The following is a 25134-nucleotide window of genomic DNA, read 5'->3' as shown; positions in this document are numbered from 1 at the left end:
GATTATTACCAACAGCCACCTACGGACAACTTTAGAATCTGAGGCAGGGTAGGACTTATTTTTTTTTTTAGACTCCACTCTGATCTGAGAGATGGTCACTTACTAGATCCTGGTAACTAAAGTGCTTCACTCTAACATCTCAATCCTGCATATGCTGCAGAGAATGTTGTGTTGTCCTGGCACAGGAACATTAGGGACGCCTGGGTGGCTCAGCGGTTGAGCACCTGCCCCTGGCTCAGGGCGTGATCCTCGGCCTCAGGATCGAGTCCCACGTCAGGCTCCCTGCCTGGAGCCTGCTTCTCCCTCTGCTTAACGTCTCTGCCTTCCTCTCTCTCTTTCAGGAATAAATAAAATCTTAAAAAAAAAAAAAAAAGGAACTTTAGGCTGTACAGAGAATACTTTCATTATGTCTCCCGAGACTGAGTTATCAAAGACTAATCCAACCTTTTTTTTCAGGGGTAGGGTGTGAAATGGGTCTCTCAATGTGTATTGGTAAAACTGAACTGACATGATCAATAGCATATTTTAATCCAAAGCCTATCTTAACATCTGCTATTACTTATTATGGCAAGTTACAGGGGCTGTGCTGGGCAGGCCATCAAAAACATAGCAGGGACTCCGTGGGAAGATGTCCATCGTGAGGAAGTACTAGGGAAAAGAATTCATGCATCACGGCCCTGAGCACCTCATCGATGTCTTAGAAGCCAAGTTCCACTGTGGCAGAGGAGAAGGCCTTTGTGTTAGCCTGGGGGCGGTTAACCAGCAATAAATGGAGTTAGGCCGCATGAAAGAAGGCTTACGGAGTAGCTTCTAATTCCCTATGTGGTAGTTTTAAAACCTGCCCACGGATTCTTGGACATTCCCATCAAAACCTGGAGACTGATTCTCCCCTCCCTCTGAATAAAGGCCAACCCTAGTGACTAGTTTTTAACCAGCACAATACGATGGACGAGACAAGATCAGTAAAGACAGTATGGCTTTTGCCTGTGTCTTTCGCTTCAGATGCTAACTCTTGGAACTCAGCCACCATGTTCTGAGGAAGCCCAACACACGAAGGGGCTACGGGGAGATGCTACAGCCGTAGCCTTGGCTGAGATTTCACCCATCAGCCAGTATCAGCCGGCATGAGTGAGCAAGCCTTCAGATTATTCTGGTCTTGTTTTTTGAACCACCCCAGCTGACACCAAGTGGAACAGAATAAGCTATTCCTGTCAAGTCCTGACCAAACTAGAGACTTATGAACAAAAATACCATTTTTAGGCCACTAAATCTTTGAGTGGTTGATTAGGCAGCTATAGATAACCAAAATGGATCTATTAAACTCCCCCCACACACACACACAACCCACTTTCCCATACCTATTAAATTTCTGAAATTGTAGATACTCCTAGATATCGGAGAGGAAAATACTCTAAATGCCAGGTGCGTAGTAATTTGAGATTTCTACCCAATAAACAATTGAGACAGCCACTTGTAATAAAAATTAAATTGGGAGCCACAACAAAACAGTTACTACAGAATTGTAAAATTAGTTACCAGTGACTCCCGGAGGAGAATAGAGAACTTGGCTTTGGGTAGACTGCTCTGGGATGAATCACCTTCGATATCTGGATGTTAGGTCAATAGGGCAGCCCCCAAAGCAATCCAAATGTGATATTAAAATGCCATATGGAAGTATTGCTATCAACCTGTATCGAGGTATAAATATGTATATATAAATATATGAATCACACACTAGCACGTTGAAGGCCTGGAGAGCCTGTAGTTGAGAAGCCTGCTTGCTTGCTTTCTGTTTTAACTTCAGAGCCTTACACCAAATTAGTTGGCCATGGAACCACTAACACCTTAAGTGCTGGGCAATGTTGGTCTGAATCATTGGTTCTCAAATTTTTTTAAATCTCAGGATGCCTTTACATTCTTAAATTATTAAGGGACCCCAAGGAGCTTTTGCTTATGACCAATTACATCTATCAGCATTTTCCATATTAGAAATTAAAGAAATGTATTAACTCAGACTTCTACTTAAAGCAAAGTGAAAACAACAGGGCCAGATTTACCCTCTCACTTGAAACAACCAAAACCACAAGTTACATGGAAAAAAATATGGTTTGTAAACACTGGACAGCAGGCAACAACGAACAGTTACAGGCAAAATGAGACCAGTCCCAGGATTAACAAAGCTTACTGCTTTAGGGAGTTTCCAGGCTGTAGCTGTGGCACAAAGAGGGAGAACACCGGTGGGGCTGGAAGGCACTGAGTGGAGACTGAGCTGAGCCCGGAGGGACCCCGGCAACTCGAGTTTGAGGGACCGGAGAGAGCTGCACAGGAAACCACACGCATGCAGACTACGACCAGCGGAGGGCTGAATCGTGCATGCATGTGAGGTAACACCCAAGACCAGAGAGCAAACTAACTGCAAGACCTAGACCAACGTCTGGTGCTTAAGGAGCTGAGAATAGAGCCGGTTCATTCCCACCAGTGAGATGGGAAATACGAGTTGTGCTGTTTCAGACGGAGCACACAGGTCTTGCCTCAGCAATGGGGACTAATTAAAACAAACTGACCACCACTGGGGTCCTGCCTATCAAGCCTTGCTTAGTAATAAATCCTGAAAGGCCTGGAGCTTCTAAGTAAGTGCGTTTCAGAACAAAGCTCTGCACTTTTTGTAGGAATACAGAAATACCTAGCATCCAGTTCACAGTGTCTGGCATCCAATCAAAAATTACTAGTCATGGGCAGCCCAGGTGGCTCAGCGGTTTAGCGCCACCTTCAGCCCAGGGCGTGATCCTGGAGTCCCGGGATCGAGTCCTGTGTCGGGCTCCCCACATGGAGCCTGCTTCTCCCTCTGCCTGTGTCTCTGCCTCTCTCTCTGTCTCTCATGAATAAATAAGATCTTTTAAAAAAACGTGGATCCCTGGGTGGCTCAGTGGTTTGGCGCCTGCCTTGGGCCCAGGGTGTGATCCTGGGGTCCCGGGATCAAGTCCCACGTCGGGCTCCCTGCGTGGAGCCTGCTTCTCCCTCTGCCTGTGTCTCTGCCTCTCTCTGTCTCTCTCACGAATAAATTAAAAAAAAAAAAAAAAAGATGAGTTGATCAGTGAGCTGTAGGACAATCCCAAGTGGCCTAATACATGTGTAACTGGGGTTTCCTGAAAAGCCGGGGGGGGGGGGGGGAGGGAAAGCAAATATTTAAAGATATAATGACTGAGAAATTTCCAAATCTGATGAAAACTGTAAACCTACAGAACCAAGCTGAACCAACAGCAATGAGGCTTTCTGATGCTTTGAATGGGAACAGTCCCTCCTTCTGAGTACTAGAAACACGGCTGTCTATTAAAATGTATTTTTTTCAATCCAAATAAATGTCTGATGATAGATATTCTGAGCAAAAAATTCATACTCCAAAGGCAAAAAAATTTTAAAAGGCACATCTACTAGTTTCCTGGAGTTTGTGACTTAGCCAACCTAGATCAAGGAATGTTTTGAATATTCCACTTGGATGTACAGACTTAGCCGACCTAGATCAAGGAACGTTTTGAATATTCCACTTGGATTTACAGACTTCTCTATTTTATACATCACATAAAGATATTTAATAACTCTATACCAACAACTTTGTGGAACTGAAATTTTCTTTTTGACAAGAAGCTAAGACTTCCTGACCTGATATGTATCACTGGTTTCCAGTTATCTCTAAAACTTAGAACCAGATATCCTTATCATAGATGGCCTGCTGTAGAATTTGCTTCATTTTTACTTTTGTTCAAAATATTGTTACCTGAGCTCTATAAAGCTCTGGAGGGATCACTTCAAGTATCATAAGATAATCGTGAAATGAGTATTAGTCCAATCTGAAAATATTTACTATGACTGGGTTCTCAATTAAACCATAAACAATCCTGTGAACAGGAAGCAAAGAGTTCCTTCACAATTTTTGCTTTCTAAATTCCCCAATAAAGAAGTTGTCCTGCACAGCTTTTCAAGTAACTGAGATCAATGTTTGGTAGGTTTCCTTTTCCAAAATTTTACCCTGGTGTCTTTAGACAGCACTTAGATTTAAAATCTGGAGATTTAGGGACGCCTGGGTGGCTCAGCAGTTGAGCGTATGCCTTCGACCCAGGGCGTGATTCCAGCGGTCTCAGGATCGGTCCCGCGTTGGGCTCCCTGCCTGAAGCCTGCATCTCCCTCTGCCTGTGTCTCTGCTTCTGTGTGTGTCTCATGAATAAAGAAGTAAAATATTTTAAGAAGGAATAAAATAAAATTTGGAGATTCATACAGTCCCTGAGCATCCTAATACTCTATGGAATCCAAAATTCTTAAAGAAAAATTTATTCCTTTTATTTAAAAAATACTAATTACAGGGCAGCCCCAGTGGCACAGCGGTTTAGCGCTGCCTGCAGCCCAGGGCATGATCCTGGAGACCCTGGATCGAGTCCCACGTCCGACTCTCTGCATGGAGTCTGCTTCTCCCTCTGCCTGTGTCTCTGCCTCTCTCTGTCTCTCTATGAATAAATAAATAAAATCTTCATAAAAAAACACTAATTACATACACACAGTATTGGATTTCTTGAAGGAATACTATCACCACCTTCTACTTTTGCTAATTTCTAGTCCTGCTACTTGATTCCTAGTTGACCCAGATATAAATACACAAAGAATCTTTCCGTATCACAGGTACCACTCCCAGAGTGTCCTCAGTTTCTTGACGTGAACTGAGTGAAATAACAGGCAAGCACACATTTAAGAGTCAATATTTATTCTGATTAATATTTTACAAAATTTTGACAGATTTAATTTATGTAAGGAGAACTAATTTATTAAACACTTTACAGGTTTTTCTTTCCACAGAGTAACACGGTAAGTAGCAAAATAATACTTGGCACAGTTATAAATAAAATATAAAATAAAAATACCCATAGCTTAAGTATAACGATGCAGTTTTATGCCTATTAACATTTCAAATGAATTCCTGGGAACAACAAAAAATATGAAGGGGAAAAAAACCTCCAGAGAAGTAATTCATGTCCGAGGTTGAGAAATAAGTTCCTATTTGCTAAAAGTATCCAATTAAGCTGCTATGAACTATTCCCAAAAGGGTCACCTTCATACACAACTTTAGAACTGGGTTAAGCTGGATCCACACACAGGACTTACAAAATAAGTAAACAGACGGTACGGTACACTGCTGCATAGTTGGCTCCTGACCATCTGACCATCTCTAAGTTACAGATTTCACTGGTACTGTGAGATGGTTAGTACTAAAGCATTAACATTGCTAATATTTTCCATGTACTTATAGATCTAAAGTATTTAACTGAAAGACATCTCTTTTGCACTGAAAAGAATATTGTACCACAAAGAAAGAACATGGTAACAACACTCTTATCCAAACTCTGAGAATCCCACCATTGTATTCGACTGTTAATAAAAATGTATTCAATAAAAATTGCAACTGAGTCTTCATGTGAAGTGGCTCAAAATACAAAAAATTAAAACAAATTCTAGCCTTTTATAAATAACTTTGAATTTAAAAATTATCTAAAATTTCCCCCAATTAGTAGTCAAAACTAGCAGAGACATTTGTAAAGTTAACCAATTTTTTACATTCTATGACAAAATGGCACAATGCTATTGCCACCCCACACCCATCTTTTCCCTTTTCAAAAATAAAGTACGTATGCCAATTTTCTAATATTAAAACACTCAAATACACTAAAGGTAATCTTTTCGATGTGTGACTTATGGTCAAAGAAACTACTATATAAAAATGTACTTGGAAATACTGAACATCAACTATATACAGTTTCACTGCTCCTCTTACTAAGGCAAGGGGCGGGTATACCACTAGATTGCTTTAATACCTGTGATCTGCTTTTTACAGAGAATACTAATTTTACCAAGCATCAGACATGCAGTGAACTTGCAGGGTATAAATGCCTATTAACAGCAATATTGAACATCACTAGAAGCTCATTAGTTATCTCCCTTTTCTTTTTGGTTGGATAAAATGAAATGAGCAGCTTTAAATACACTAACACATATAGACACAAAGAGAAAACTATTTGATAAATTATTTATATACAGATACACAATCTTTACACTGGTCTAGGATCTGTCAGCAGTCCGACCACTCTTTTCCCACCCTCCCCCCAAGCCCATTCCCTCTCACAGGTTTCCCACAGGTTGCTTGAACCACAGTTTGCTACAGCACTTAAGAGGACTAACCCAAGTCTCACTCTGTAAACAATATTTATGGAAGCAGTGACTAACAGTTCACCGTGAGAGTATGGAAATGCTGCAACAAAAACTGATCAGTGCATCACATTTAACAGTAAGAAAATCTTTCTGAAACTGTTTCAGACAGCATTAACAAATTTCAAAACATTCAATATTGGGAAAATTGAAATAATCTTGAGGATTAAATTCTTTCAGATAGGTCATTTTTTAAAAACCAGAATATACCATTAGCTTTTCTTTTATTCGCATGTGCTATATGTACAGAGATCATGCTCCATCTTTAGCTAAACTCCATTATTTTGTCTACAATTTATTTTGCAGCTCAGAATTCTAGAAGTATATCCATTTATCTCTATTACTGAGAATTTTGCATTAACTTATTTGTTCTGCCTTGAAATTACCTCAACTCTTAAAAATTGGACTGTTTGTGCACATCAAATTAAATTCTAATTTATGCTTTACTGGATAGTATGTGCTAGTATAACATTCTATGAGGTGTATCATGCACTTAGTAGGGCTTTTTAAGTTTGAACAAAATAACATGACTTACTATACTCATGCAAGTGCTTTATTATCAGACCATAAAACCTCAGAGCAAGGTTACTACAAATTATTTCACTGAACTAGAAATATATCAGCATTGCAACAGCTGATGGCGATAAAATATTGTTAGCACATATTTTTGTGAACATTATTTTCTTGTGCCCTTGAAGACATATTACAGTAGATCCCTAATAAAACCACATGATTTTTATCACAGTATTTACATGTACATTCTAAAATGTACATAATACTAGCCTGAATCAATTTGAGACAACTCTCCTGGAATTAAATGCAATAGTCATAGTAGATTGCATCATAAAATTTAGCCGTATACCATAAATTTAGTTTTAGCTAAAATCGAACATTTCTAATCAGTATACCATGTCTGTCAACAGAATAAGTTCACTCTTTCTTTGTGAAAAATGTTATGAGAACAAAACCAAAAAGTTGAGTATGTTGTGAATTCCCACATTAAGAACCATTAAAATTCCTTTAATGATCTTTATTCTTCCCAGAAGTGGCAGTGTGCTCTGTCCATGTTTACTTTTGTTAATAAAAGTGTTGAAAAAAAGACTGTAAAATTCACTGTTAGCCCTACATATAGCATGCTATTGTTCAAAAAGTGTGGATTCGAGTGTGAGAGAGACACGGACAGACACAATTTTCAGGCACCACTCAGCAATATGCTTCATAGGATAAAGATGTTGCTACACGAGCTGGTACCCAGATCCTGATATTTGGTCATATTCTATTGTATACTGCCTGGTCCAGTCCACGATAACAGGACGAAAGAGGCCACAGCATCGAAATTCAAAGAAGTCTATAATATTCCTCACACATCCATGGCTATAACACCCCCCGCAACAAAAAGAAAAGAAAAAGTCTATTAGTATAATAATTTAATACACGAGTTTAATATAATTTTGGTGTTAAATATATTTTTTTTCTAAACTTAAAAACTCAGGGTACTTGCCAGATAGAACCTGTTTATAACTTTACAAAATATATATGCATTCGTGTTTCTTCATGGCTCTCCCAACACTAATTTTTCTTCTCTCTTTTGCTAGTTTAATGGGTTACACCATGATATTTTAAAGTTATTCAAATCTGCATCTCTCTCATTCCTGTGTCATATGTAACTTTTGATAAAACCTTTCCTTGATGGGTGGCTCTTTGGCAAGGAGACAAACTACATCCAAAATTGAGAATGTAAAGACGAAATAATTACAAATAGCATTCTGAAGCTGGCAATGTATCTAAAAGTTACAATTTAAGAAAAGAAACGTCAAGGATAAGTTCAGGGAATTTTAGGACTTCAAGAACACCTCTGGAAAAACAGTCACAGTTTTACATTTTATATAACAATCATGCCTATGGGAGAATTCTCAAAACTACTCAACTGACTCCTTTATTTTTGCTTTTATTTAAAGGTTTGTATGCTTTCCAGAAGCATGCAATAATTAATAGCATTACAAAAGCTTGAAGGTAGTAGGCAAGTAGCTTGAGTAAAATTTAAAAGTTTTAAGTATTTCATATAATTAGGAAACTACTTCTTAGCATCAGACTAAATAGAAGATTTTATACACACACACACGCACACACACACACACACACAGAAGACAATCTCCTTGATAAATGGTGATGGGAAAACTGGGCAGCCAAGTGCAAAAAAAATGAAATCGGAGGACCACTATTTTACACTATACACAAAAATTAATTCAAAATGGGTTAAAGACTTGAGTGCAAGATTTGAAACTACAGAGCTGCTAGAAGAAAACATGCGGTAAAGCTCCTTGACATAGGTCTTGGTGGTGAAATTTTTAATAGGACACCAAAAGCAAAGGCAACAAATACAAAATAAACAAGTGACACTATATCAAAATAGAAAGATTCTGTATTGCAAAAGAAACCAACAAAATGAAAAGGCAACTACTGAATGGGAAAGAATTTGTGCAGATCATATATCTGATAAGGGATTAATACCCAAAATATATAAAGAAAGAACTCATAAAATTTGAGAGCAAAAAGAAGTCCTACAACTCAAAAGAAAAAAAATCAGAAAATGGGCAAAAGATCTGAAGAGGCATTTTTCCAAAGATCTATAGATGGCCAACAGATACATGAAATGATGCTCAATATCACTAATCTTCAAGGAAATGCAAACCAAACTCACACTGAGATAGTACCTCACACCTGTTAAAACGGCTCTCATCAAAAAGACAAGAAATAACAGGTGTTGGTGAGGCTGTGGAGAAAAGGGAACCCTTGTGCACTACTCGTGGGACGGTAAACTGATGCAGCCACTAGCAACACAGTATGAGGTCCTTAAAAAAATTAAAGATGATGCTACCTACTATATGATCCAGCAATTCCAATTCTGGGTATTTATCTACTCCCCCCCCCCAAAAAAAAACCCCTCTAAAAATAAAAGAACAAGAAACAAACAGAAAAACCCACACTAACTCCAAAAGATACATGTGCCTTCAAGTTCACTGCAGCATTATTTACAATAGCCAAGACATGGAAACCACCTAAGTGCCCATCAGTGGATGAATGAATAAAGAAATGTGTTGTGTGTGTGCATATGTATGTGCGTACACACACACACATATATGGCACACACATACATACACACAGAATGTTATTCAGCCATAAAAAAGGAAATCTTAACATTTGTGACAACAGGAATAGGCACTGAGGGCATTACTGTAGGTGAAATAAATTAGAAAGATAAAGACAAAAACCATGTAGTTTCACTTATATATGGAATCTAAACAAATAAACAAAAACCAAGCTCACAGAACAGACTGGTGGTTGGCAGAGGAAGAGGGTGGAGTGTGGGCAAAATGGGTGAAGGAAGTCAAAAAGCACAAACTTAGGGCTATAAAATTGGTAAGTCATGGGGATATAATGTAATGACTATGGCTAATAATACTCTGTTGTATACTTGAAAGTTGCCAAGACACATCTTAGAAGTTCTCATCACAAGAAAAAAAATTCTGTGGCTGTGTTTGGTGACAAATGTTAACCAGGCTTATCGTGCTGGTCATTTTGTAATATACACAAATACTGAATCATTATGTAGTACATCTGAAATTAATATAATGTTATATGTCAATTATACCTCAATTAGAAAAAGGAAAAATAAAACTATGCGTATGGATATTTTTGTGTCATGCACAGAGCAAATACAATAATTTGCACTGAGAAGTTTCCCTAAATATGAATTTCAATTATTGTATTTTTTAAATCGTATTTCAATTCTCTGGATACATTTGTCAATGAAAATTTGTAAAAACTTACTGCAAGGTTAAAGCTGAATGTTAATGTATAATGATACATGTTTATCATTATACATTATCATTATATTACTAACTGTTAGTAAATCAATAGCGTTTGGATTGTGCAATGAAGAAAAAAGAATGCTACAAATTTATATACAGTTAATGTGATAATTTTTAAGTTATGGTAAACTAACCACTGCTATGTCTGGAAGAAACCCTAGAATGCAGTAGGATTTATGAGCTCTTTTACATATTGCTAAGCAAAAGAAACGTTTCATATCCTATTGACATACCCAAAAAATATTTCTCTTTGACATATTCACTAGATATTTGCTAACTTATATGCCAAAAGAAAATACTAAATTTATAAACATGTACGTACTTGAATGGGCTTTCAATAGATGTTGTTGTGACTTTAAAGTGCTTGTATCTTCTGGCATTCATTCTTTCATTTGTAGTAATACCTAAACATGATATCTAAGAGGTAAGAAAAAGCAAATCATTAATTCTCTGATGTAAAATAAATATTAATGTAAAATAAGTTAATATTCAAGAGGAATAGGATGGAGAGAAAAATGATGACATTTGTTTTTGCTTTTTCCATGAGGAGATCATCAAACTAGTTTACACGATATCACTTTGACTCCTGTGAAAAGCAGCCAGTTAAATAGGAAAATGTTTAAAAAACAGGTTATCTGGCATTGTACACGGGGAGAGATGGACACTATTTACATGGACCACTTTTCCATCAGCCCCTTAAAAATTTGAGCTTTTAAAAAAATCCTTAATTAAAAAAAGGCTCTTGAAAAATACTGATATTTGTAGATAATAAAACATTCCCAATAAACACAAAACTAATGGCATCATTGATCTAAGCTCACACCTATATCCAAATGGCTCTATCTGAATCAGGAACAGAAGTAAGTTCTGTCAAAAGCAGTACTGAAAAATCATAATGTAAGAACAAAGTTCATAATATAAGAAGGAGAGGGGGAAGGAAAGTGGGAGGTAGAAAGGAAAGGAAAAGAAAGGAAGAGCAAAGGAAAAGTAAAGAAAGAATAAAGGAAGATTAAGAAAAGTGAATTGAAAATTTTAATCCTTGGAAAGTAGAAGTGATTAAGAAAGAGACTTCATTATTGTCTTTTAACAAGGAATGAAGCACTGTTTTTAGTGCACTGAAGAACCAATCACGTACATACCTGGTACATCTGACACATGAGTAATACAGCCACCCACATGAAATGAAAAACACTGTTCAGAAACATCCAAAACATCCAAGGTGAACATGTAGCAATTTGAGTGATATATGTCCAAAATCCATCCTTGGTGTAAGTGGTCTCACAGTGGAGTCCCCAGTCTAAAATGAGGTCAGAAGGTTCACATTTACTCAATAATCATCCAACCACCTCACAAAGGCATCTGATGTAGGCACTGCTTGGAAACCATGATCCAAAAGTCTAGATTTAGCTGATGACTTTGAATGCAAATTTTTATACTCTAAATAACCCCATAATTAGTGAAAAATTAGTATATTGATTAGTGTATAACTGGTGGAAAAACACAGCAAAGACAGAAATGGAAAAACGCACCAGCCAATCAAAAAAAAAAAGAAAAAAAAAACAACCCTACAGTACTTTAAGAATACACAGTTTTTATTTGATTGGCATTGCATACATACAATAGTTAATATTACCTTTATACAAACATAAGATGATATGTATATAAGTGATTTTTTTGGGGGGTGGCATATAACACAAGATCACCTTGGTGAGGGAGGGCTTTTTTCAAAAACAAAAATCTCTTCTTTTAGAGATGCTGCCTTAAAAAACTACTGTTGTGAGTACTACTACTGTTAGTAGGACCATGTTCTCCCTGAGGTGTGTTGGGCCAGAAATTAGGTCAAGATCTTTGACCAAATCTTTCTATTAATCCTATATGAGGAAGGAGCCTTTTTCATTAGGGCAGTAAGAGACATTATTCTTAATATCTGTGAAAACGGGGACTAGGAAATCATCCTTCCACATCTTATTTTAAGCCAGGATCTAACACATATTATGCTAAGACCTGAAGCTTAGTAACTAGTATCTTCATTTAAACTCTTTTCAAATCATGTTCTCAATGCAATAAAAACCCATCATTGCCCCTATGCCCATATGATCAAGTGAATGACAATTTATTCTTTAAAAAGTATCTCCTAAAAATTAAAAAAATTAAAAATTAAAAAAATAAATAAAAAGGATCTTCTAACACCTTTTAATATTCTCTAATAGGCAATAATTACAACTTACTCTGAAATATTTCAAGTTCTGTGCAAAGTTAACTGTATTTTCCCAACTGTTTGGTATGAAAGAGCAACTGGCATGGTCACAAAATCTGTAAGCTACTAATGCAAGCACGTGATGTGAAAAATGTTATATTTCACCCAGAAGCTTTTTAAAGTCTATTAAACCAATATGTTTTTCAAAGGACACACATATTAAAACATAGCTAACTGAATTCTGTTGCTTATATTATATATTGAATATCTTTATAGTTCTTTAAGACTTTGTTTATTTGACAGAGAGTGAGAAGCAGGGGGAGTGGCAGAGGGACAAGGAGAAGCGGACTCCCAGCTGAGCAGGAAGCCTGACTGGTGACTTGTGACTCGTGACTCTGGGTCTCAATCCTGGAATCATGACCCGAGCCAAAGGCAGTTGCTTAACTGACAGGCCTCCCTGTTTATAGTTCTATATCTAATCTTTTGTTTGTTTTATTGTAGTAAAATGCCCCAAACCATAATTTTTAGTTAAAAGACTTGTTACCCTATTTTGCTAATATGGTAGGTAAAAGTATACATTTGTTTTAAGAAAATAAAAAGTTAATTGTACTCACAAGAAATACAACCATAAATCATCCAGCAGATCATAAAAAGCAAGAAGAATAGGTAGCCCATAAAGTATCTATGGTTGCCTGCACCTAGAGAACAACACAGAAGTAATTTTTTCAGGTAAGAAAAAAAACAACTGGAAATACACCCTTTGGGGATAGGGTAAAAGAACGTCATGAAAGGTATGATACAATTTGGACAATAATCACATACATTATTTATTTTATAAAATGTTCTTCAGGAAAATAAATGTTTTATTAAAAGTCTTAAAATAAGAATTCTTTTAATTACAAAGATGTGATGACCACAATGATATTCATTCTGAAGTCAAATGCCAAGGAACAAATTCTGAGTTTTAACACCTACTGTTTGCTTTGTGAGGTTTAACATAACCTATTCTATCTTTATTTTTATAAACTTTACAATCCAACTTTTTAAAGGCTTCTCCCCATCAGTCATGCAATCTTTGCAATGCTTTCCTGTTGTTACCTCATAAAAACCCAGGGCCATCTCTCAGACCACTAAGTTGACCTCCTGAGACCACACCATTCTTCAACACTGAGGTATATACAGAGTTTTTATCTGTCATTCTTCTCTGCTTCTGTACATAACATCCATCCAAATATTTTTATTGCCTTAACTTTCTCCAGTTTAACTAAAAAGCAATACTATCTACCTCCTTGTTGATTTCACTGTTAAACCCAATAAAAAAAAATAGGAAAGAGTAGGCACCAAAAAGAATTGATAGAGAAATATCAATCTTTTCTAGATGCTGATTTTATAACTTTTCCCCTCTTTCTCACAAGTGAGTTGCTCTTTGTCAACTAGAAGATTAATGGTGGGGGGGTGGGGGAGGCATGAGGATTGGGGAGAAGAAGGCTACAGTAGGATGTAGGAATGAAGTTTCTATCATCTACTTTAATACTGTACTTCATTAGTTACCTAGAATAACTTAAAAGAACAATGCACTTAGATATTATTAATAAAACTTACCTACACAGTTACCCACCCATGGGCAATGATGATCAAATTTTGCTATGCAGCGGTTGCACACACCACAATGTTTGGACCTCACTGGTTTCCGTATCTGTTAATAAGCATTTTAAAAGGTTATGAGAGGAATTACATGGAAGAAAGGAAAGCTGAACATTTCTTTTCTCAAAATACAATTATGAAGGAAACAAAATTATGTTTCCAAAGGCATAAAATAAAATAAAAACCACTACTGTTTTGTTTAATGAGATTTCAACTGCAACAAAGATAAAAAGGATAAGGCTACTGTGGAATATAAACAGAATGTAGTAGAACCATCACTTACTTGACAAAAATAATTAAGAATCAAAAACCATTTTGTTGTTGCGATGAATGGTACTATATTTAATTCACATCCCTCGAGTTTCTGAATAATAAAAACCTCACTCTCCAGGCTTTTAAATGAAAAGTTATTGTGGTTAATGGTCATGATATGGCTCTTGTTTAATAAAATGAAATTGTTCCTTAGTAAGAGAGGAAGGCCAAATTAGAAGTGAATAAAAGCAGCTTTTAAAATTCAAAATCATTAATGTCTTCCCAAAGTTCACAAATCTAGCAAAAATCAGTAAGTGTACACATCTTTCTCTTTCAGTGGCTCTTGAGATCTCAGATTAAGGTATAGCATCTCCCCTGCTGAACTTCATGAGCCACCTAAGAACGTACACCATGCTTATTAGCAAGTTTAGGTAGCCCCTATTACTTGCAAAAACATAAAATACATTATTCAGCTGCTGACAGGCAATAAGGAATTCATGTTTATGATGTCTTACTGTTTTAGGTGTTGTGAAATGTTTCACTCTCTATTACTCTGAATCAGCCAAGTGCATAAAGACCTCATTAGTGATCTTTGGAGGGCTGCTAGTCTTAATGCTGGATCCATGACAAGAGCTAGCTATTAACCCATGCCAGAAACGAAATTTGTAATATCCTTCATTAGTGTTTCAATAAAAGCACTGCCTTTTCTCCACCAGTTTGCATAAGGTTATATACCATTTTGAGGCACTAAGAAAAAGCATAGGTTGACTATGCAGTTCTTAGGTGTACTAAAATGATCTGTGGATCCTATAAACAAAAGGCTCACTTATTCTTCACCACAGATATGAAACTAAATATATTTAGGAGAAAGAAGGACGCATTAAACAAATTATACCCCCACTTCAGCTACTTCAGCTGTAACCCTCAGCTACACTTCTCCTTTGGTAATACTTGTCAATGAATTCTAAACAAAGACTGACACAAGGCTACTGAACATGGTAGGCTCCTTGGTTCACTTAGAGTAATTCACCTTTTGGAAATTTTTATTTACATGTCTTATTAGGGTCTTGTCTATCAAAGTGAAGGATACCCATATAATGTCAAATACCTCTATCAGTTTGAATTATTTTATAATAGGATATGCTCTTTTCTTTACATGACTGAATTATCTATCTACAAGGACATGGCTTAGAATAACATAATATATAATAAAACATTTATGCTATGATAAAATTAGTCTTGTTCTTGCCATCAGGTATTTATTTAACAATGAAACAACACTGAGTGACTCTACAAAAGAATTTGTTTGTCATATGGCAAACATATCAGCAATGCATGCTTGGCTTTGTGCATACTTGGCTTTATGTCCAGAGAACCAGAGAATATAAAAATGTTCTTAACAGTAAAGTGCCAAGCCTGTAAATTAACCACTGCAAAGCACAGAAACAGAAACCTTCTTAAAGAATACTTGACAATACAAAAGAATCTAGTCAGGACTCTAGAGTAAAGCAATATACATTTTGAATATTCAAAATCCTAACTGGTCAAGGAATGTTAGGTGGAACACCTTAAAGAATCTGGAGAGTTAGAGCTCCATTTCAAAGACATATTCCCAAATCTCAAACCAAGTCAATTCTTGTTATTTACATTTTAAGACATTAGTTCAGTGGCAGTGTGCAACTTAAAGGTATAAAAGGACATTCAGTTTCAGGTATGATTTAAGGATTATTTCTGTTTCCGTGTAGGAAAATATGGTTTAACCACTGTGGCAGTCTATATATTTTTCTCAAGAACTGATTATAAAAATTAGCAGAAAATAATTAAAACACAAAATAGTATTATTCTATAGAAATGCAATATGTATAGTAACAACATAAACAATGTATTACTATACCTGATTCCATAAGTAAATGTTATTTAATTTCATATATATCTTTCTTTATGACCTGGTTGAAGATGACAACTTTTAACATCAATGATAAAATAGTGCTCAAAGTTGCTTGAATCCTCTAATACAAAGAGATAACTACTCAAACTGAACCATTTTAGAGGCCCTGCTGTCTTAAAGTTATCTAACAGATTTCCCCCCTGTGACCTTTAAATATAAGAATAAATTTTTTCTTAAAATATCTAGGAAAACAATTATTAGGAAATTATAATAAACCTTTGATTTTTTTAATACTTTATTACTTAGATTTTTCTTTGTTGAGTTACATTAAGAAGAAGAGATTAAGAATTAATACACGTTGAATCAGAAGTATAGTCAAGGTCTACCATCACGGGAGCAAGCACATTCGGGGGGCATGAAATGTGCTCAGCATAAGAAGCTGTTCTCCTGTTCCCCACCCCTCTATGCTATGCCACTGCTATGGGAGGAGGAGAGAAGGAAGAATAAAGAAAAAAATACTACCAAACAGGTACTGCAGAATATACTGAGGTCCAGACTTCCTGTCTCTGCAAGTTCAACTATTGTCTGTAAATTTAAAAAAATATATATTTTATTCAAAACTAACAATGTTCACCAACTATAGTGCCATCAATATGAATCAATAAAAATGTTCATTTTTAATTAATATTTTCAGCTCAAAGTAATAAAATCTTTTTATTCATTTACTTCTACTATTTCATTATAATATGAATATAGGAATTTTATTTCTTGAGTATATAAAAACCCAACTCTAAACTTAAGGGACTATTCCTCTGACAATAAGACTACATTACCTATCCTAAGAATTGGTTGTGTAAGTTTTGATCACTAAGATATTAAAATAAACTCAAGTTTAATAAAAAACTGAATCTTCAGAACTGTATTATGACTAAGAAAACCCAGCAAACCAATTAGTATTGAAGTCTGAAGAATATTATAAGCATAAGGGCAGCAATCTCTACAGGGCCAGAAAAGGGAGGATCAGACCCTAAGAACTTGCTAGTGTTTTAGACTCCTGTGGACAGAAATAATTCATTAGGATTTTTTTTTTTCAGAGATTGGATAAAATAGCTCTGAACGTAGTTCAACTGCCTCCAGTCTAATCGAATTCTCTACTTTTGTGACACCTTTGAATTGTACATTTGGTTTGCTAAAGTACCTGGGCTAGTACACCTGGGGGTGCCCAGGATTTTTTATATACATACACATATATTTTTATTGAAAATACACATAAATATATACATGTAATGGAAACACAATATCTGAACTATCAACCAGTTTGTTGACCTTCCAATTACACATTTGATAAACATTTACTGCATTTGTATTATTTGCTGAGGGTTTTCAGAGATGTTTGAAATGCTGTACTCATTCCTCAAAGCAATTACAATTCTTATAAAGGGGAAATACATGAAACTTTAAAATGTCATGAAAATGCAAGGACAGGCATTTGGGAGTACCAAGGGTGAGCAACAACTATGTATAACCTCAGTTTGGTTTGAAACTCCTTTAATGTTCTAAAAGATTGTTTCTTTCTTTGTACTCTAATATCTGGTATAAATATTGATAATTTGGCAATTAAACACATGTGACTAGTTAGATTCTATCTGGCTACCTTTTTCTTTTGTTCTTCTGTAGCTTTAATAATCCCTGGATCTGATTTCCAAGATTTTCCAAAATTGTAGAAAAGCGCAACACTATTGGCAAGGAATGGAAGATGGATAAATAAAAAGTTGAGATGTGCCTGAAGTTAAGGAATCTAAAGAAGCAATGATAAATGAGTTACTATTATAGGTAAATTTACAGTCTTTAAAATTTTACCACACACACACACACACACACACACCTACCCATTAAAAATACAAGCTGATTTATTATATCAAAATATACTTTTAAATTATGTTCATAACTGAATATAAAAAGAAAAAATGTGATTTCTTTACCAACTTTAAATCATTTGGGTACACTTATCTGACACTTAAAAAAAGTCAGTAATGCATTAACAATTCAATGAACATGTTATTTTTAAATGATCATGTCTTCTGATAAAAACTGAAGGGATTTTCTCATGTTCAAAGTTATTAACATATTCCTTTATATGCATTAAAGTCTTTATATATCCACTTAGGATACCATACCCATGTATTTAAAAGACTGCTTTTAAGTTCTCTCCATTGCCTTTTTTTGAACACATTCAAATTGACCTTAATTTTAGAAAAGTATTTATAAACTTGCTTAAAACAGAGTTCCTATGTTCACATTTTTCTACCTAGTGAAAATATAAGAAATGTACTAGGCTTTAAAAATATAAATGAGGAATCAAAAACTACTTTAAATAACACTAAGAAAAATAATGTTGCTACAGCAACACATTTCTGAGGCACAAAATATCTGAATACTCAAATATCATTTTCAAGATTTTTATGTAGGTACAAGCATCAACAGCTAAAACTCTTGAGATTAAAGCTGGGTAAATGTACAAGAAAAGAATACTGAACCTTGTATTTTTCAGGAGCCAGACCTTTATACACTATAACAGTTTCAAAAGGTGTGTATGTAAATAACTCAGATTCTTAAAGCCTGGATTAAATCTGCAAGAGGGCTAAGGAGCAACTCAAGAGAGGACTACAGATTTAAAAGGGATAGGATATTCAAGAATCAAATATCAGATGAACTTATAGAATTTATTTGCTTGGTCTTTAAAGGCAAAGAGATTAGATATCTTCAAACGGTAGTTCGAAGTTAGCTTTAACAGGTCACACCAGTTAACTTTGTAAAGTTACAGAAAAAAATGTACAAACTCTCCACAAATGGCATGGTTGTTTTTCGTAAAGGTTTAAAACAACCTTTTTTTTTCTGATAAAATCAGAAAACATTAAAAAGCATACAGGCAAAAACAATACTTCCACAACCCAGCAACAATTCCTTTTATATTTTGTAATCTGCATCTTTAACAACTGAGATCATAGTGTTTTTATGAACATTAATAAAACAAGTAACACCTGTATCAACTAGATGCCACTTAATCTGCACAAGAACTCTATCCCCATGTTACAGATGACAAACCTAAGACAGAGGTTAACAAAATAGTCCAAAGTTGCCGAGTAAATTAAGGTGGAGCAGGCATTAAATTCCAGGCTCTTTTTATCTGTGCTAGCCTGCCTCTCCAACGCACTCAGCAAAAGATGCTGGGTCGTTAGGTATTATGGGAACAGTATCTTTGGGTATGAACATACTTAAGGCTTGATGTATATTTTTATACTGTCAGATGATTTCCAGAAAGATACACCAATTTAAGATCCCACTAACAACACATACTGCGTGATTACTATATTTCCATCAGCTTTAAGCAAAGAATTACCAATTTGAGAAGCAAAAGAAGCCTTATTTTATTGTCTTAATTTATATTTCTGCTTTTATGTTTAAACAGTCCTCCAATTAGGTAAAAAAAGAAGTATGTGTCATCAATGTTTTCATTTAAATGTTTATGGAACCTTTTTTTACATTTAACTCTTTAATCTGCTTGGATGTATTCTGATGCCTGCTGTGAACTGTAGCTCTAACTTACCATAATACCCAACAAAATAAAGAACAGTATACCAAATGAATCAACTCTGTAAAATACCAGCAACAACTTCAGGAAGGGGACAAGCCATACTATACCATAAAGTTCAACTGGAGATCAAGAAAGGAAGACGACTCTGGTGAGGCAAGCTGCCTGCCATAGTTCTTAATCCCACCTCCACTTGTATAAGTAGTATGGAAAATGTGGATGAGAAGACAAAGCCAGAATTCTCATCAGTCCAACCTGGCTCTCTGCTATGGATTGAATTAATGTCCTACCCCACCCAACCCCCCAAAATTCATGTGAAGCCCTAACTTCTACTGTAACAATTCAAATAAGGTCTCTAGGAAGTAATTAAGATCAATTGAGGTTCAGAAGGGTGGGACCCTAATCCAACAGGACTGTGGCTGTATAAGATTTCAGAAGAAGAAAGAAATCTCTCTCCCCTGCTATGTGGGACACAGGGTGGAGCTGGCTACCTGTAAGCCAGGAAAAGAATCCCCACCTGAACATAATCATGCTGGCATCCTTATCCAGAACTGTGAGAAAATCAATTTCCTTGTTATTTAAGCTAACCAATCTAATGTTACTTTGCAGTGGCAAATATCTAAACATCAAAATAATTCACTTTTCTTTAAATTCTTCTACAACTTTAATAGAATTTCAATCAATATTGCATTGGGCTTTTCATGGAACTTGAAAAGCTGATTCTAAAAAACTTAAACAGAAGCACAAAGGGCCAAAAAAAGCTAAAGTATTCCTGAGAAACAAAAAATTGCAAAACTTGGCCTACCAGATATCAAGATTTAAGAATAAAGCTTTAGTGGGGAGGTTGGGGAGGAAAGGATGGGTAAAATAGGAGAAGGGGATCAAGAGGACACTTATCATGATGAGCACTGTATAATGTATAGAATTACTGAATCATATTGTACACCTAAACCTGATATAACACTGTATGTTAACTGTACTAGAAGAGAGGGAGAGAGGAAGTTACGAAGTTGGAAGGAAGGAAGGAAGGAAGGAAGGAAGGAAGGAAGGAAGGAAGGAAGGAAGGAGAAAGCTATAGTAATAAAACAGTACTGGCACAAGCAGAGAGATCAATAAACTGAATAGAGTACGGGAAAACTGATAAATATCAAGGTTGATGCTGCGACTGAGTGAGGAAAGGGTATACTGAAGCAATGAGTTCCCTAATAAGCAAAAAGGAAGACAGACACAAGCCCCACTCATATCATTCATTAGACACAGTAGTCAAATACACATGAATTAATAAATTAGATTATATTTAACGACTTCAGAAACACTTCCATCTGCACAAACACACACACACACAAATGATATACAATGATATTTATAGCAATATTGTCAGAATTCACAGAAAGTGGTGACTGGATACTGAAAGACAGGTATTAAAAAGCTTAGAGAATATTATAAGGAAATTAGAAAAGATACACAAAAAAACTGAAGAAGTCCTAATAGTAAACTACAGGAAAAAAATACTTAAGAGGCAAATGTATAGGAGAGGATGGTGATAATGATAATTTAGTAATGTCTTTATTTTTATATATGCAATCATCCCAGGTTCCAGAAGTTTTTTATATCCGTCTTTAGTTTAAGCTTAATTTAACTTAAAACCTGAATGAAAACTAATTTATTTTTAGACATAAAATTTCTAATAGCTTATCATCAATATTTTTTCACTTATTAGGTCTTAGGCATATGCCCACATCAAGTCTTAGAAAAGCATTTTAATGGCTATTTTATCCCCTATTACACATAGCTAACTGATAACAACTATTCCCCATTCAGGATGGATACTTAGGTTATTTTCATTTTTTTCTCGATTATAAATAGTACTCTGGTAAACAGCTTTGTAAATAAATTTTTGACTTACATCTGATGACTTATGAAGGGTATTTTTAAAGTCTTTCTACATGCTACTTTCCAGGAAAGTTTAAAAACTTAAAATTATGTTCAGAGTGTACGATAAGACATTTGAAGATACACTGTTATCAGGTCAAAAAGCTGAGTCCTACCCAAGACTCCTGATAATTACCTATCTATGGGACTTTGGGCAAGACATACAATTTCTCTGAGTCTCAGTGTCTCCATCAGTTAGAAAACAGGATTAGGATTTGTGTGGTTTGTTTTTCTAATCTCAAAGAATTGCTCTGAGAACCAAGACAAACAATATATCTGAAAGAACTATAAACCAAAAAGCACTGAATAAAATGTAAGGCACATCGAGATGATAATTATTTAATGAACAGCAAAACAGAATAAGAACTTATTTGTTAGAATAGTTTATATCAATACAAAATTCATAATCACCACAGAAACACTCGTTAGGTATCATATATAAGATACTAAAATAAAGTTTATTTTACAGTTGACCTTCATGCCTGCTTGCTAAAATTTGAAACCACAAAATCAATACTCACAGTATTTTTACAGTCATTCATGGATATGTGCAAAGTAGCAAAAAATATGAGTCACCCTATGTACACAATGACAGCTGAATCCAACAAGGCAATAGTCTGCCTACTTGTTCCAGCTCTTATACCGTAAACAAGTATCTTTTTATGGTTGATTCTATGTCCTACTGTTTACCTATTTGTGCTTCTTGTCGGTGATTTTGCTGTTTAAAATGGCCTCCTACTATAATGCGGAAGTGTATCAAATGTTCCTAAATGTGAGAGAGCTATGGTGTGCCTTACTTGATAGGAGTTAGATATGCTTTGTTCAAGCATGGGTTATAATACTGCTGGCGGTTAGTTCAATGTTAAGCAATGACAAATATTATATTTGGTATTTATACAGAAACACATAAAACCAAGGTTATGTACTGATTGGCTGACAAAAAGTGTTGACTAGAGGCTTACATTTTCTTTTTTCCCTAGGAGCAACAGGTTTAGTATTTGCTAATTCAGTGTTTGCAGCAACTTTATAGAGCATAATTAGCACAAATAATGAAAATTGACTATTTTTCACTAGTCTAAGCAGCTTTAATTACATATGCAGTCAAGAGTTGAATGAGGAAAGTGGTAGAAACAACAGCAAAAAGGCTGAGGTCAACAATAGAGGTAGTTTCTGACAACAGCTACCATTTTTAACTCCATTATCTTAATCATCATCTTATATCATGAACCTCATGAACTTCTAACATCCTTGTGCTTCCATCATAAATTATTCTGGGCTCTTTTTGTTCCCTTCCTATAAGTTTCTAGAGCTCCTATCTCTGGCTGCGAAGTTTAATACTGAAAAACAAAATATGGCTCTAAAATCACATAGGGCATAGAGATATGGTTCTTTTAAACATAGAGAAGTGTTAAGTTTTTCTTTTTATAATCACAATTTAAAGTTATTTGTGATTTCATTCCACATTCCGTGAGCAGCATATACACAAACATTCAGATAAAAGAAACCGTTAATGCACACTTAAAGCCCATGTGAACACGATGATCCAAAAAGTCATGCATAAGGTAGTAACACACACTTATTTAACATTTTTTACATGTCAGGTGTGTCCTATACTTTATTAATTTATTAAACTCATCTTCTCAAAAATTCTATGATCATCCCTCCTTTACAGATAGGTTAAATATAAAAACTTGGTATTCTCATACCATAATTTTTATTTGAAAAATTAAACTAATACATGCGACTTATATAGGGCAAGTTAAATTGACTTGATTGTGCTGACCTTCCTTTCAAAATCTACCTCTAACATTCTCAACTCCCTATATTTGGAAGCTTGCAGAGCTATTTTATTCTATCTCCAAAAAAGGAAGGAAAAGAAAGAAAAAGTTCAAGTCAGAATACATAAAATTCTCTGGCATGAAGTTTTCATTATTTGTGATTTACTAATTTTCCTGCTTTTCTCCACTTATATGTACAACAGATTAATAGAACAGCAACAGTCTAAAATTATTTTGAGATGTGAATCTGAGTTTTTTCATGATATAAAGTTTACTGTCCAATTTAGGAAACAAAATTAGAAAATATGTCTGGAATACTAATGTCATTTCAGAGGTCAGTGCTCCTTATAAATTTAAAATAGATGAGGTAACGAAAATAAGCAGATCTGTTTTACCTAGGCTAACTGTTCCAAGAAAACAATCCTAATGTTCAATAAATCCTTGAGAAACAATTTTTATGTCAAAGTTTAGTACAAGGCAGAATGAGGTAGCAAAAAGTACTACATGGAAATATTTCAAAAGATACTTAGGCTAAGGAAATATTTAAAAAGCACTATACTTTCTAAAAGCATAATGCTATAAAAATGTAAGAATGACAAGTGTAGCCACAGTTCTGTGCCTTTGTCTCAAAATAAGCATTTGTTTTTCGATACTTCATTTTTGTTTAAAACACAACAAAAAGAACACAACGTTAAAACATGCAAGACTGTGAAGTGAAACTAGGTATTAATTAAAATTGTTCAGAACAGTCATAAGTCAACAAAAATTGCATTCTATTTAAAACCTATCTTACAGCTTTGTATTTTAATATTTTGAAAAATGATTTACTAACAGACATTTGTGAAACATGTGCCTTTATTTTAATAAAACAGACTGTCTTAATGATTTGATCTTTTCTATATAAAAATATAAAAAGTTGACATTGGCCTTATTTCTTTGATACACACATATGCACATATGCATACTTACAATTTCAAATAAGATTACTTTTTTAAAGTATACTAAACTGAAATAATCAGCAATATTTGAAGACACAGCACTGCATGCTTTTCCTGATACAAAAGAAAAAATTAACTGTTACCTACCACAACAAAATAAAAAGTTGTGATATTAAGAAAATATTTAGAGAAACAGTTTGATACTAAGCCATGAAAATCACAGTTTAGTAAAAAGGTTTCAAATAGATGTTTCTGAATCAGACAAGTATGTGTTTCTATCTCTGCCTTACCAGAGACGAGCTTGGGCAAGGATAACAGCTTAACCTATTTAAGTCTAAATTTTCTCATCTACAAAATGTGGAGATAAAAATATTAACATACAGAATGTATATTAAAGGTGTACAAAGCATTTAAGAAAATGCCCTTTAACAATAAATAATAGCTACTCATTATTGATGTAGTCATTAAAAGCAGCTTTCAAAAGCAATCTATTAAATATGAAACATTTTAAAACAATATTTATATTGGTTCACACTTAGTATTTTTCTAGAAATACTGTTTTACCGCAGCAAATCATGAGTAGTTCAGTCCTAATGTTAAATTACTATGAAACATTCATTTAGGTAACAAAAGTTGCTTTAGATACGACCTTTATAACCAAAGGATATCATTCCAAAACCAGAAGAACCACGTTACATACATCCAGAATTTGGTTGCCAAATATATTCCAAGGGGCAATGCACTATGCATTGAATGATCAAAAAAGGATCTGCAAAATACAAATTTTATAAA

At 34.9% G+C, this 25134-nt stretch overlaps 1 protein-coding gene across 6 annotated transcripts in view; it reads right to left on the bottom strand.

Moving 5' to 3' along the window:
- ZDHHC17 (zDHHC palmitoyltransferase 17) overlaps nucleotides 1–25134 on the bottom strand; it is a 189843-nt gene that overhangs the window by 96290 nt on the left and 68419 nt on the right. For 5 of the 6 annotated variants that reach the window (XR_013350553.1, XR_013350552.1, XM_077845573.1 and 2 more), the window contains exons 10-16: nucleotides 25011–25111; nucleotides 17757–17881; nucleotides 16625–16687; nucleotides 13921–14014; nucleotides 12933–13016; nucleotides 11261–11418; nucleotides 10444–10538 (exon numbers count right to left, since the gene is read on the bottom strand). Coding sequence is in view for 4 of the 6 variants with exons in the window: in XM_077845573.1 (XP_077701699.1) it covers nucleotides 10444–10538; nucleotides 11261–11418; nucleotides 12933–13016; nucleotides 13921–14014; nucleotides 16625–16687; nucleotides 17757–17881; nucleotides 25011–25111 (720 nt within the window). In the remaining 2 variants the exon portion in view is untranslated. Of the gene's footprint in view, nucleotides 1–4736; nucleotides 7624–10443; nucleotides 10539–11260; nucleotides 11419–12932; nucleotides 13017–13920; nucleotides 14015–16624; nucleotides 16688–17756; nucleotides 17882–25010; nucleotides 25112–25134 lie in introns of those variants that run through there. The other variant, XM_077845575.1, reaches the window with a different exon arrangement.

Source organism: Canis aureus, chromosome 13 (genome assembly GCF_053574225.1).
Source record: "Canis aureus isolate CA01 chromosome 13, VMU_Caureus_v.1.0, whole genome shotgun sequence".
In the NCBI taxonomy this organism is placed as follows: Eukaryota; Metazoa; Chordata; class Mammalia; order Carnivora; family Canidae; genus Canis; species Canis aureus.
The sequence above is the reverse complement of the archived record's forward strand: the minus strand, read 5'-3'. Positions and strand labels throughout refer to the sequence as shown.